This window comes from Ailuropoda melanoleuca, chromosome 3 (assembly GCF_002007445.2).
Source record: "Ailuropoda melanoleuca isolate Jingjing chromosome 3, ASM200744v2, whole genome shotgun sequence".
Classification (NCBI taxonomy): Eukaryota; Metazoa; Chordata; class Mammalia; order Carnivora; family Ursidae; genus Ailuropoda; species Ailuropoda melanoleuca.
In genome coordinates this window covers 135983568-135998217 of record NC_048220.1, presented here as the reverse complement: position 1 = coordinate 135998217, position 14650 = coordinate 135983568, and the positions used below count along the sequence as shown (strand labels likewise).

Sequence of the window (14650 nt, the reverse complement as noted above, 5' to 3'; positions counted from 1 at the left end):
GCATCAGTGGAAGAATCCAGGTCCCACATTCTGTTTTCGCTTAGTGATTCTCTTCTGCTTTTCTTTCCCTGGTATTTCCTGTAAACTTGGAAGTTTGATGTAAAGACCTGGTTAAGATTCAGGTTCCGTTTCTGTGCAAGATGCTCCCCAGGGGCCACGGCTTCTCCTGTCGCAAGGCTGGTCCTATCTGGCCCCACTCCTTTAAGGAGCTAAGGTTGGTCTGTGGGATTAGGAGGTGGCACCCTGACCCCTCCCATGAAGGCCCCCCATCCTTTCCATTATAGTTTATTGCACATTGATGATCATTGCCTAAAGAGTTATTTCACTAGAATTTCAAACCAAAATTAGAAAAAATGCTTTCTAATTTTATTATTTCTACATTTTATAACTAGATTTATCTATAAAGGGGAACATTCCTTCATTGTTATAGGCTTAAATAATTGTCTCTTTTATCAGTTTCAGGATAAAGGTTGGTTTCCTGTCAACTTCTAATCAGAGGAATTTTTCATTTAATTTTAGGCTTTTTAGCTCTTCTTTAAAAAAAATCATTAAGAATTAATGTGTTTTTATATATTTTATAAATTTTATTCAATTGTGATGGGTTTTTTATATCTAACTGTCCCATCTTTGGCCTGTGGGAGCCCTGCAGCAGCTTCCATGCCCTTCGGACACGGTCCTGTTGGTTCCTTCCTCACTTGGCACAGTGAGGTGTCGCAGCAGGTATTTATTTTGAAAGTCTTGGTCCTGAGAAGATTCTCTCCTCCCTCAGATCATCTCAGACCTGGAGTCTTGGAACGATGAGCTTTCTCAGCAAATGAACGACTTTGACACGGAAGATCTCACGATAGCAGAACAGCGCCTCCAGCACCATGCAGACAAAGCTCTGACCATGAACAACTTGACCTTCGATGTCATCCACCAAGGGCAGGACCTTTTGCAGTACGTCAACGAAGTGCAGGCCTCTGGTAAGGAGTGCATTTCATTCTGTCAGTTGTGGGGGTTTCACGTCATATGGGAATTCATCCTGTTTATTTGTGTGCTGGCCGCAAAGTACAGTTAGCCCCTGTGACATGGATGTTCTGGGCACCTGCTCTTCAGGAGGAACATGTTGCTGTTTCATTTTCACCTGCCGTGATCACATGTAACATTCGTTAGTGCGCGTACCCTTAATCCTCTTGTACAACGTCTCTGGGAGCATGAGCCCAGTTGTACATCCATGAATGAAATACGAATTCCCCAAAATTTTTCAGTCTTAATTTTTTTTCTTAGTTTATATTTTACCAGCAGATGTCACTATAGGCTTAAAAATGTAGAGAGAGACAGCTGTAGTGTTTGAAACTTGGCAGCAACCTGCTATACTCCATTACTCATTTTACACAAATCAAATTAAATGCTTCCTGAAGAGTAAGCTGGGTACAAGTGGATGTACAGCAAAAACAAGCCAGAGTTCACTCGTTGATAAAGCCAAGGGGCTCGTGTCCCCAGTTATCACTGCAGAAATAGATTGACAGGAAGTGGGTTTGGTTTGATTTGCTGTTCAGTATGTTTTCCTTCGGAACACATCGGATGCATTCTTGCAGACCCCCTCGCATGCTCGGAAGCACACGTAAACCCTCCTCTGCTGGCTATGCCTGCCTTGAACTTGGCCTTCAAGGTAATGGGCTCGGCCCGGCCGGACAGACTCTTCACCAAAGCACGGTGTGTGTCGTGCGCGGCTGAGGAGCAGGCGGACGTGCCAGTCGAACTCTGGGCTCTCCCTTCACTGTCTGCAGGAGTGGAGCTGCTTTGCGATAGAGATGTCGACATGGCAACTCGGGTCCAGGACCTGTTGGAGTTCCTTCATGAAAAGCAGCAGGAGCTGGATTTGGCAGCTGAGCAGCATCGGAAGCACCTGGAGCAATGTGTGCAGCTCCGCCATCTGCAGGCGGAAGTGAAGCAGGTAAGCCCGCTGCTGCACGTGGGGCCGTACCGGAGCAGCCCCCTTGACAAGCCGTCGAGGAGGGGCCTCCTGGTCATCTGGGACACAGGCGCCGGGGATGATCGTCCCTGTCGAGAACGCAGCCGTTGTGAAGCGTGATGTGACACGCACACCCCGGTATGGCCAGAGCTCGTGTGTAAGGATAGAGCCAGCGGCCAGACAGCTGCGTGTTCACTGTGTAGCGGAAGAGGTTTCCCCGCCCAGCAGGTGTAGCCTTTGACAGTAACATTCACTTGGCTTGTTTTGTCATTGCTTGAAACTGAGCACGGTGCTTCTCAGGCTAAATAACTATATGATTATTCTGCCAAGTAGGCTGTTATCAATCTGGATAGGGTCACAGGCCATAGAAGGCTGGGGTTTTCTTCTGTGACCAGCCTGCTCTACTGCCCTATCTCAGAGAGGATGGCAAAATAAAAATGGAACATTTGGAAGGGATTGCTTCCGGCTCATAGCCAGTGATTCCACGCATACATACACTCAGTGTGTACGTGACATTTTGTCTCATGAGAGAGAAACCACTCGTGATCCTGCCCTGATACAAGGAAAGTATGGCTTTCTGGGATTCTGGTGGAGGCACAGAAAGGCGTGTGTTAGGTTGGGCAGAGGGAGTAAGGTGCCTCTGGAGTGTGAGCAAGGTGTGGTGCCTAAGTGGGTGGCACTCACGTTAAAGCAGATAAACCATCCAACTGGAAAGCTTTCAAGAGCACCTGTTGGTCTCCTGTGTAATGACATGAAGTATTGCGACCTGCCTTTTAAAGACCAGTTAATCAAATGTTCCTTCTTGCTAAAAACAAAACAATGTGCCTGAGAAATAAAGAAATAAACTATCCATGAGGAATTGCATTTGCCTATAAGAGTCCAAAAATGGTGCTCAGAAATTACTTTCTCTACATAACGCGGCAGGATGTGGAAGATTGCTGCTGGTGTTCGTTCAGTGGCCACGCGACAGGTCCGGCAGATACGCGGGTGATGAGTTGTCTGGTGGCTGTTGTAATCCCAGCTCCCCCTCCACTGCCCAGGCAGCACAAAGGGAAAAACATAACAGGGAAGAAGCAATACTTGTATCAGAGAAGAAATATGTTCCCCCAACCGCCTGGAGGTGACTGCGTTGATCTCAGTAGCTGGACAGTGTCCAACTGTAACGAAGCTGTGACGTAGGGGCAGTGAAGTGGTTTTATTTTAAGCTCCCCCCACACACAAGTCGAGGTTTTCTGAGTAAAGGAAATGAGGAGAAGTAGGTACTGGGTAGGTAACCAGCGGTCTATGCCATAAATAACCACCCACAGTGACCTTCCGCAGTCCTGGGGCTTCCATGGTAGGAGCGCTCTTATTTGTGTGTGTTGCAGAGAACCTCGGGGGGCGACCCCGAGCCTTGTAGCACCGCTGAATCCGCTCTTTGGTTAGTGGCCGTTTAACACTGGCATTAAATGGGAAAATATGTTGGTGAAATAAAATAGTTCCCTTACCAAGCAGTTTGCTAATTTTGCATGTTTATTAAGAAAAAAGGAATGAAAAATACTTATCAGGGAATTATTTGTTTCTTGTTAAAGATTTTATTTATTTACTTGAGAGAGAAAGAGAGTGATTGAGTTGGGGGGGCAGAGGGAGAGGGAGAAGCAGACTCCCTGCTGAGCGGGAGCCTGATGTGGGGCTCAATCCCAGGACCTCAGGATCATGGCCAGAGTCGAAGGCAGATGCTTCACTGACTGAGCCACCCAGGCGCCCCATTATCAGGGAATTATTTGTGGCAGTAGATATTCTAATAGGTGATTCTTAATCTGTTATGATCTGTGGACTAGTAATAACAATCCACTGCACTCCCCACCTTTCAGCACCCGTTTGAAGGTATAAGATAACTGAATTAATTTTTAAAATGCAGCACTTAGGATCAGATACCATGGTAGGACATTAGGCTGTTGGCAGTGGGATCATAAGGAAACCCGTGCCTCACAGCTGGTGCGAGCGGTTTGACCGCCTTGCCCACTTGACTCGTGTCACTGCTGGCCCACAGGTGGATCCCCTGTGGAGGGCCGATGCTTGGAGGTCCCTGTTTCCTGTTTCAGGTGCTGGGCTGGATCCGCAATGGAGAGTCGATGCTGAACGCTGGCCTCATCACGGCCAGCTCGTTACAAGAGGCAGAGCAGCTGCAGAGGGAGCACGAACAGTTCCAGCACGCCATCGAGGTAGGGACACCGGCCCATTTCCACCTCGGGACACATCTGCTGAGCCCCTTCACGGGGACTGAGCCCAAGCCCAGTGGGGTTCAGCAGGACCCAGAGTGATGACGCTGATACATCTACGGTGTATCTCAGGGAAAGGAGAAGGGCTGGCGACTGCAGTGAGAGGAGGAGGCGTGTGCCAGCCTGCGGACCTCGCAGCACTGTCCCAGAGGCCAGGAGGCTCCTGCCGTCCTCCTGCCGTGAGGGCCCTGGCAGCACGCAGCCCCCGCTGTCAGGAGCGCCCGCACCTGAGAACCCGAGCTGGAGTCTGGGCTAAGGGGCTTTATATTTTGCTGGTCTTGTGCACACACTCCTGGACAGAGCAGAGCGCCGTGGGCGGTTCATACAGACCAGGTGCACATCACCAGTAACCAGCACTATCCACAGAACTCCTCTGACCCTGGTTAAAAACAGCGTTCCTCACCTTCGTGGGGTCAGTGCCAGGCCAGTTCTGAGCCCACTCAGATTCACTCTCACAGCATATGAGTTAATTATTCATGGAGGTTTTGGGGGAGAGGGGAGTTAATTATGGTAGGTAATCTCGAGGTACACTCATGGGAAGAAGAGAAAACTCTTTTCCTGCTCTAGTTACATAGGGAAGAAAGCCACAGAAAATACTGTTAATTTATTCTCGAGACTGACATATTTTCAACTACTCAGCGCCAACAGACACATATGAACCCTTCTTCCTGAAGCCCAGACTCTGGGTGTCTTTTGAAAATTGTACGTGGTGCCTAGTGATTTCTAATAATTAAATTGCTAATACATGTCAGTGTGTCTCAGTGAAGGGTAGGGTTGGTTATATTGCGTATAGTCTTTTATGGAGTCCTTTAGTGCCTTTTCAGTAAAATGCAGACTTTTGCTGTGGTTAAAAAAAAGAAAAAAAAAATCCTTGTCCACAGAGAGCCATGTCCCCCTAACTGCTATGCTGTCTGGTGTTCTGATTCTTCATTGGGTGAACCCGACCTGTCAGCCCCTTATGGCATCTTCTAGCGAACATACATGAGCAGGAATTCCTACTGGATTTCTGGTGTTATTTGGTGCTTTAATATGGCATGAGCCTCCAGATAATACGCTTGGCTCATTTCTATCTTTGAATTATGTTTCTCTCTCTTTTTTAAAGTCAAGAGTTTTTGAAAACTTTTTACTCAAGTCTAAAGTTTAAGGTAGAAATGAAAAAGGCATTCAGTGTGGTCACCTTTTTCTCCATGAGTTCATGTGCCTCTAGTTTCTATTATAAGGAGGATCAATAGGAAGAATAAGCTTGCAACATTTCAACCATTTTTTTAGAATATTGGCTATTAAGGTTTTTCCCTGCCATTTCTCAAGCTGATAACCCCGCAACTGGGACCCATTCTGGAATGTCTTAATGCATTTCATCCTTCATTAGGTAATTTAAATATAAACACACTAGTTGCTAGGCATGAAAACTTTTTTTTTTTTAACTGAACTGTCCGCTGTGTTTGTGGAAGTGTCCTAATGAGCATTAAGTGACGTTGTTTCTATGAAAGCAGGCAGAGCAGCACCACGGCAGCCTTCCCGGTTCCTTTCCAGTAAACGCGTGGCAACCCAGTTACACAAGCTTCCCCTCCCCTTTCTCTTTCCTTAGAAAACGCATCAGAGTGCCCTGCAGGTGCAGCAGAAGGCAGAAGCCATGCTGCAGGCCAATCACTACGACATGGACATGATCCGGGACTGTGCCGAGAAAGTGGCCTCTCACTGGCAGCAGCTCATGCTCAAAATGGAAGACCGCCTCAAGCTGGTGAACGCATCTGTCGCCTTCTACAAAACCTCAGAGCAGGTGAGGAGGCAGGTTCTAGGCCTTGGGCCCCAGACCAGCCTTTCATGTTGAGCTCAGTTTTATTGGACAACTCTGTCATTAACTCCTCAGTCATTGCTGAGCCAGTCAGTTCAACTGCAGACAGAGAAAAGCATTCTAGAAGTAGAAGGATTATCATGTACCTTCGGAATCAAAGAGTCTTAGGTTGGAAAGGTGCCGAGAAGACCTCCGTTTTCCTCTCATTTAAATAAATAGCCTGAAACACACCAGAGAGAGACCAGAAATCCCATTTTTATTTGGTCCTTGTTCTGAAAGGCCTGCTGACTTGGACCCCTGCATTTGTCCTCACATAAGACGGAGCCCATGGTTCCTTCCGATGGGCTTGGTCCCCAGGCCTGCACCTTTACCCCCAGAGCCTGACCGACCACACTTGCCAGAGATGCGGCTCTGTGCCATCCGACGCCGACTGGCCACTCTGAGCCTGCCACTCTTCTGCTCACAGGTATGCAGTGTCCTCGAGAGCCTGGAGCAAGAGTACAAGAGAGAAGAGGACTGGTGCGGAGGAGCCGACAAGCTGGGCCCCAACTCGGAGACAGACCACGTCACCCCAATGATCAGCAAGCATCTGGAGCAAAAGGAAGCCTTCCTGAAGGTACAGAGCTGGCCCTTTGGGGTGCTGGTGCCTCCCTGAACAGGGGACACAAACCTGAGGGTGTCTGCCTGAAGATGGCAGGGTCTGGACCCTTTGTCAGAGAACCACAGATGTTCCCATGCGCCAGGTGCGTGTGGCCACCTCCACATCCCAGGGGGGCCTCCCACACCTGCAGCTCTCCCCTGTGTGACATTGCATCAGCGCGGGGCTAGTTGGTCAGAGAAAGTCCTAAAATCTTTATTTGTGATTCACACTCTCTGGTTTTCCAAAAACCTGGAAACCTGTGAGTAAAGCATGGGTGGAAGTCAGAACACCAGATGATTCTGAGCAGAGAGACTGACTGATTCGATGAGAAAGAAATGCCTATAGCTTAAAATAATCTTCCTTTGGAAATTCAGCCTATTTAGGAATAAAGACCGAACCCAGTGCAGAGTAGACACAAAGCAGGAACACCCTTGTGGTTCACAGGATTAGTTACTAATGCTCGTTCAGCGAGTGTTTCCTGCAAAAGAAATTTAATCCCATTTAGGCCAGGCTGGATGTTTGACCTCTGAGAAGCTTTAAATGAGGAATTTCTCTAGCCGCCTCTGTGTGTGTGTGTGTGTGTGTGTGTGTGCACGTGTTCGTGCCTAAATCACTCAAATGTTCTAAAAAGTTCTTCCAACATTTGGCAGCATTTCCATGTTTCTGTGATGCATTCTTTCACTCTCGAGGAAGATCTTCTGAGACTGCCTGTTGCCGCTCAGACCTGTTAAAAATAGGTGTGGTGTGTGCTTTTCATTGTCACTTTATTGAGTTTTGCTTTGCCATCCTGACCCCTCTGACCCCATTTAATAATTTCTGTTTCCATTCTGAAGGTGATGTCTGTCCCGACAGAGTTACTGTTTAGTCTGGGAGAATAGATTGTAACTCTTTGAAAATTCTATCTGGTCATTTATTTTGAGCTTCCATCACATGACTTTCTTTTTAGCAGATCAGGGTGGGAAAACAATGTTGACTTCCTCAGCCTCCAGCTGAACCATTTCAAACGGGACTTGAAAGCCCTGGCCTTTCCTGTCCTTGCTTGTTACATTTATGAAATGCCTGCCACTGTGAGGATGTTTCCATTGAAATCCTCATAATTTGCCTCTCTTTCTCTGCACTCCATTTAGAATAAAGCGGAATTGAATACTACTTATTATAATTAAGATAGGTACTTAAGTAAAATTATAAAACAAAAATAATCACTGGCGTATTCAGATTCCCTCACCCAAGTAGGTTCAGTAGTGTTTGTGTATTGTTTATCTTTAAACTTTTCCTTATGGAAGTTTAAAGATAGATACAAAAACAGAACAGGTAACAAACTCCCATGTACTTCTCACCCAGCGTCAGTAATTATCAGCACATGGGCCTGTGCCCATCTTCCCTGGGTTACTTTAAATTTTGGATGTTATACCATTTTATTTGTAAATTCTTCAATACATATCTAAACATTAAATTCTGCCTTTCTAAAACGTAACTGCAATACCATGATCAGATCCTGAAAATTAACAGTATCTCTTATTTTATACAAAATACAACAGTGTTCAGATTTCTCTGATTGACCCATATTGCCTTTTATATGTGGTTTTAATTAGGATTCGAACAAGTCCACACATTGGCTTTGTTGACATGTCTCTTAAATCTCTTTCAATCTAACACCATCCCTCCCTTTTATTACTATGTATTAGCTGAAGAAGTAAGTTACTCACACTGTGGGATTTCTCTCGCTTTGGATTTCCATATTGCATCCTGTGGAGTCATTTTGCACCATCCTGGATTCTCTGAGTGTGTTATGTTGAGAGCCTCATTAGATTCAGGTTTGAATGTGAGTGTATGTGTGCACTCAGCATACCTGACATTCCATCAGGAGGCACATCAGGTCTGCTTCTCTCTGTGTCTGTGTGATGGGAGGGCTGACCAGTGCTCCAGACGTGTGAATCCACTTCATCCCTGATGTGCTTCTCTGTCTGCCTTTTACCTGACGGGCTAGTGCCCTGTGGTGATAATGCTTCATTAGGAGTTGTACAGTGGTGAGATTCCATCATTCCTTCTGCCTCGATTCGCTACAATTATTCCCTCCTTAGCTATTTGGTGACTCTCACATAGAGTTTGTCCAGAAAAGGCAGGCTAAGCGCTTGAATCTTTCCATTTGCTTAATCATTTTCAGAATAATGAGCTGTTGCCCTAGCAACCTCTACATAGGATTAGTTTTTGTACTATCTTCATGGGTTTTAAGATATTTTGTGTGTTTTGATCAATTGCAGTCATTTGTCTTTTTATACTCGTGCCATTCGTGGAAGCTCCTTCCATCAGGTTGGCTCTACATCCTCCTAACATAACCCCATCATCTGCAGCCACTCCCTCGCTATTTGGAGTGCAGCCGATTTCAGGCTGATCTGTGGAGACTCACGATACGTTCTTCTCTTAATTAAAAAGTGTCCTAGCTCCATCTACTACTGCAAAGGCCCAGAAACTGACCAGCCAGTAATAATGAGCTCCCTGTGTCTTGTCCAGATTGTGGTCTAAATACCATGTATCAGAAGAAGGAGACAGAGCTTCTGGAAGAAAGAGTAATTCCAGAGCTGAGACAGGAAATGGATAAGATATTTCCAACTCAAATATAATTAAGGGTATTTTTTCTCTTTTTTTTTAATATATTAATGAAAGTATTTACTTCGTTTGTAAATGTGGAATCCATCCGTCATCTAGTACCACAGTAACACCACAAAACAAACCACCCCAAAACTCGATGGTTCAAACCAGGGCGTGGCAGTCTAAGCACCCGAGAGCTAAGTCCATCCACTCTCACTAAACTCCATGTTGCCTGTGGCTGCTTTCCTCCACAGTGGTTGGGTTCAGTACCTTCAGTAGGGAGCTAGAGAATGTATGATGTAGAAAGCTGAAAATACTGTCTGCCCTTTTCAGAAATCTGGGCACAGCTTAGCTGGGTGCTCTGACTCAAGGTTTCTCCCAAGGCTGCAGTTAGGGTGTTGGCTGGGAGATATGGTCATTTCGAGGGTCGGCAGGAGAAGGCCTCCACCTCCTCTCGCTGCAGGCCAGCGGCCACTCTCAGTCCCCTGCCCCACACGCCTCTCCATAGGCGGCGCTCAACACAGCGGCTGGCTTCCTCAGAGCGAGAGCTCCAAGGCAGATTTTTTTTTTTTATTGAAATAGGATGTAACCTATGTATTCTCCAAACCACAGGTTGGCCTGACGAATGTTTTAGGTAAAGATGAGTGTTAGAGCTGTATGATGTTGTCATCCATATGTACTCAAAATACATGTTTATCTAAGTCACATTAACAACGTGTTGCCCTCCGTGTATCTCAGGCTTGCACACTTGCTAGAAGGAATGCAGATGTCTTCCTGAAATACCTGCACAGGAACAGTGTGAACATGCCAGGAATGGTGACACATATCAAAGCCCCTGAACAACAAGTAAAAAGTGAGTACATCTATGAGTCATTTTACTGGCAAGCAGTTCAAGGAGTTTGGCAAGATGTGGTCTAAGATCTTGAGACCCAGGACGTCATTTTAAATGTCCGTTTCATATTATTAAAGTTCTCGCCAATCATCTTTGTTTAATAATAAAATATGAAGCAAATGATAGAGATTGATGCTTTGTTGAACAAAGTTGAAGGGTATAAGCAGGCAGAAAATGCAGCATGGTATTGATTAGCATGGACTATTTTGTTCAAGCAAGTGAAAATATTGTAAATTGGAGAAAAAGGAAAACCAGAATTTATCTAGAGTCAAAATATTTTTAAAAGTTCAAATCAAGAAATTATATACCAAAATCATTGCTGGAAGGTATTATCGATTTTATATATTTAAAGCATTAATAAAATCAGATTTTCTTGGGAAAGTGAATGACTAACACAACCATTTTTCAGCAGGAGCAAGTCTTCATTGCCAGCAAGTTACTTGCATTGGTAATCCATTCGTTTGGCTCATTTCATATAAAAATCATTGCCTTTCTCTCATCCTTCAGTGTTGCCTTTGATTGTTGGTCATACTCTGCTTTCTCTGATCAAAGATGTTATGATCCTTACTAGGTTGTACCAGTTCGATGGGTGTGCGCGTGTGTGAGAGGAGAATGTGTTCCATGGGCACACTTACTAGATAGTCACTGTGCATTTGCTGCTGTTTATCATCATTCTGGATGCTACAGAGAGTTAAAAACAAAGGGTCCTGTTTCTCTCTTCGGGTACTTGGGGATGGAAGATTGATGTGTGGGACAGTGCAATAAATCCACGTAAGGGTGATGGTGCCGGAAGAGACAGCATCCCAGGACCCCAGACAGTCCTTCAGGTGCATGAGGAAGCCCCAGGTGGCCTCCCATCCCATTGGGGGGGGGCGCTTACTTGCCCCAAAGCAGTCAGGCCTCAGGCAGGGACTGTGGAAAGAAGAGACTGGAAAAGACCCATTGTCTCATGTTAATTTTCACGTGTGGTATTTTCATTGAAACGGTAGCTTAATTTTTTGACTGGCTTCAAATTTCAAAGTCTTAGTTTGTATCACTACATGAGTTTACTTTCTCAGTAGAGATAATGGAGCATGAACACTGAGCTATCATGTAAATTCTGCTCACAGGTTCACGTTTCTCAGCCTGTCAGGACCCCGGTAAATATTTGTGGAAGAGTTAATATTTTTAAGGTTTCCCAGTATTAATGAAGTTATAATCTAGATACCATTTATTTGATTTGCAGTTTCAGTCTCTAGAATCTTCTTCCAAAGTTTCTTGTGTATTTTATAAACTTCTAGAGTAAAACAGACTTACTGTACAAAAAATTTTAAGTGTACAAATGTATATAAATTACCTAATTCCTTTGCCAGTGGTCACCACTGTCAAGACTTTTTTTGTGTATCTGTCTATGAACATGAATGTGAACATAAATATATAGAGAAAAACACACGTGGATTCCCACTTCACTTACCCATCCCGCATTTTTATATTTTTACCAAAATGGGACTGGTTTTTTTTGCTGCAATTTGCTTCTTTCACTTAATAATTCATCTTAGTCCTCTTTTGGGGCACCTGGCTGGCTCAGTCTATTAAGCATCTGCCTTCGGCTCAGATCATGATCTCAGGGTCCTGGGATCAAGCTGCATCGGGCTCTCTGCTCAGCTGGGGAGTCTGCTTCTCCCTCTACCCCTCCCCCAAGCTTGTGCGAGCACGCATGCATGCGCACGCTCTCTCTCTCACTCTCAAGTAAATAAAATCTTTATATGCTTTGCTCATTTTTGTAATGGACCGTTCATCTTTTTTTCTATTGAATAGTAAGTACATTTGGTCTATGTTTTATATTTTCCCAATAATTTTAACTAGCTTTTTATTGATGCTGTATTTTCATGGTGGCTTTTGTTTGCTTATGACATTTACACTCTTTATGTAGTCAGGGTTTTTTGGCCTTTCTGGCTCCATGCTTCTCTACTTCATGTCCCTCCTTTTCCTACTGGTTTATGTTTTTGTTTTTGTCTTTGAAAAAAGAAAGAAAGAGAGGGAGGGAGGGAGGGGGGAGAGAGAGAGAGAGAGAAAGGAAGAAAAGAAAGAAGAAAACAAAACTGTTTTCTTCTAGTACTTCACCATTTTGACATATATCCTTTATACTAAATTCCTTCTACAGGAAGGTTTTAATGTTGTTGAACAAAATAGCTAATACTGAAGTTTTTCAGCCATTGTCAGATTGCCACAGTAGGGGATGCAATAGCTTATCCCACTCATCCAGCTAACCCAAGATATTGGAGGCCAGTCTTCAGTTTCCAGTGACCTCAATCATAAGATAACAAATTGGAATAAGAGCAGAAGGAGAGGTCTGTGGACATGCTCACTGAGAATATTGGGCAAGCAAGCCCTGTGGCTCTTAATTTAATTCTCTGTCTTGCATTGACATTTACATAGTTTTTAAATAACACTGAATGGGATTTTGCAGTGTTTTCACTGGTTGCAAGCACCAACAAATGTCTTTGTCTTTATTCTCTTAGATATCTTGAACGAACTCTTCCAACGGGAAAACAGGGTATTGCACTATTGGACCATGAGAAAGAGACGGCTAGACCAATGCCAGCAGTATGTGGTCTTTGAACGAAGTGCCAAGCAGGTCAGTCATTACATCACCCCCCCTCCCCCGGTGCTTTCCACCCTCTATTAAGACCTCCAGCCTCTGCAGCTCTTGACATGGCAGCCATTTGGAAAACCACTTTCAAATGATTAAAACAGTCACTCCTTTTAAATAAATTTGTTGTGAAAAGAAAACCCACACCCCATAAAAGTGTAATTTGGATCCTCAGCAAGCTCAGCAAGTATGCCACACAGCCCACCTCTGCTGCTGTTACCTTGTATTTAAGACCACCAGGTAGAAGTCCTGATTATGAGGATGATTCAAAAACCAGTGCGGAATCTAGGTTCTGTACTTGTATAAATACTGCAGTGGGTGGTTTTTTTTGTTTTTGGGGGGTTTTTTGCTATAATCATATTTTCAAGATAAAATTTTGTTCTTCAGATAAATTAAGCTAAAATTAAGTAAGAAGTGTGACAAAATTTCTAAGAATTCAATATGATAAAAAAATGTTCATGCAGTTGACTAATGCAGAGACATCAAGAGGATATGTTTAGGGGGCATTGGGCTGGCTCACTTAGTGGCACATTGGACTCCTGATCTCATAGTCATGAGTTCAAGCCCCACGTTGGGTGTGGAGCCTACTTAAAAAAATTAAATAAAAAGATATGTATAGAGTTTCCGTCTTCCGATGTCATTTTGGTATAAGTGCTTCTGCCAGTATGGTTAGTCATGGAAGATTGTTTTAGGGCAAAGTCTGGCTGACCCCTAACTTGAACTAAGATTCCTATCACTTCTCTTTGGCTTTAACAGTAGCATAGGAATCCATAAGTTGTGGGTCCAGAATTTGAAGTCTGGAAGGCATGGAGGACAGAAGGCTCATTCTCAGAACGCCTGTGTGAGCCATCTCGTGTCCTGCACGTCAGGGAGCTTAGAGTCACTGGGGCCTCTCCAGTGCTGTGGGTTCCTGGTGACCACATCAGATATGGATGGTCTTCTAACTTCACCTGTGCCTGCCACAGAGTAGGCATTCTGTTCAATCTTTTAGCTTAAGAAAGATTGTATCTTCCTCCACACAGTTTCCAACTTAGGGAGCATATTTTTCTTTTGATTTGGTCAATGTTGGTTTCAAGTGGGCAGCTAGGTGCTCAGAAAGGCTCAGTTCCCCAGAGGTTGGTAAGCTGGACTTCCTGGTCAGTAGACCTGGTGGCCTGACTCGGCCCTTCCCTCATCTTGGCTGATGTTACCAGAGGTAGATATATTCCCAACAGAAGTGGCAAGCGGTGTTTTTAGTGTTTAAGTTACATTTTATTTAATGGTAGTTCAACCATATTTCAGATTCATGGGGACCTGGTTTTGTTTCTAATTAGAGATTGCCTCATAATCTTTTCTCATATATCTTTCTTTATTGTTTCTCTCTTGAAAGACAGGCGGTCATTCAGCTACAGAGGACAATTGTACATAATTATTTTAATGGAGAAAAACAGTGGAATGTGTTGTTGCTTTTTCCTAAAGTCAGCTCATTTGCCAAAAACGAAATCAGGAAGCACAGGCCTTTGCAGCCCCGTTGGGTTCGGTTCTGTTCTGTGCTCACAGTCTTGTAGGGAAGTGGATTGTTTATAACCCCAGTCCTTGAGGCCCCTCCTGATATGTGGTCCGCAGGACGGCACCCTGAGCTTAACTGGTGGGAACGCGGTGAGGTGATTCCAGCCCCAGCTTTGGGCGGGTTCTGGCCCTCGGGCTTGCCCGGGCGCCTCCGGCCTCCTCGGCGCTCTTCCCAGGCTCTCTGCTGCTGAACGCTGGCATCCTCCCAGGCTCAGTCTGGGGCTGGCTCTTGTTTCTCTTTCCTATCTTCTTACCTCCTCTGCTGGTACCTCCCAGCTCTGACCTCCACTTGGTGTCTGCAGACTCAGGAATCCCAGCTGCCTCCTTGGTGTCTCT

At 44.9% G+C, this 14650-nt stretch overlaps 1 protein-coding gene across 1 annotated transcript in view; it reads left to right on the top strand.

Annotated features, from left to right (window-relative positions):
* Positions 1-14650, top strand: part of TRIO (trio Rho guanine nucleotide exchange factor) — a 347159-nt gene that overhangs the window by 217695 nt on the left and 114814 nt on the right. Inside the window, 7 exon segments of the mRNA XM_034657080.1 lie at positions 770-965; positions 1773-1939; positions 4042-4161; positions 5807-5998; positions 6480-6629; positions 9981-10095; positions 12636-12751. Of these exon segments, the coding sequence (XP_034512971.1) occupies positions 770-965; positions 1773-1939; positions 4042-4161; positions 5807-5998; positions 6480-6629; positions 9981-10095; positions 12636-12751 (1056 nt within the window).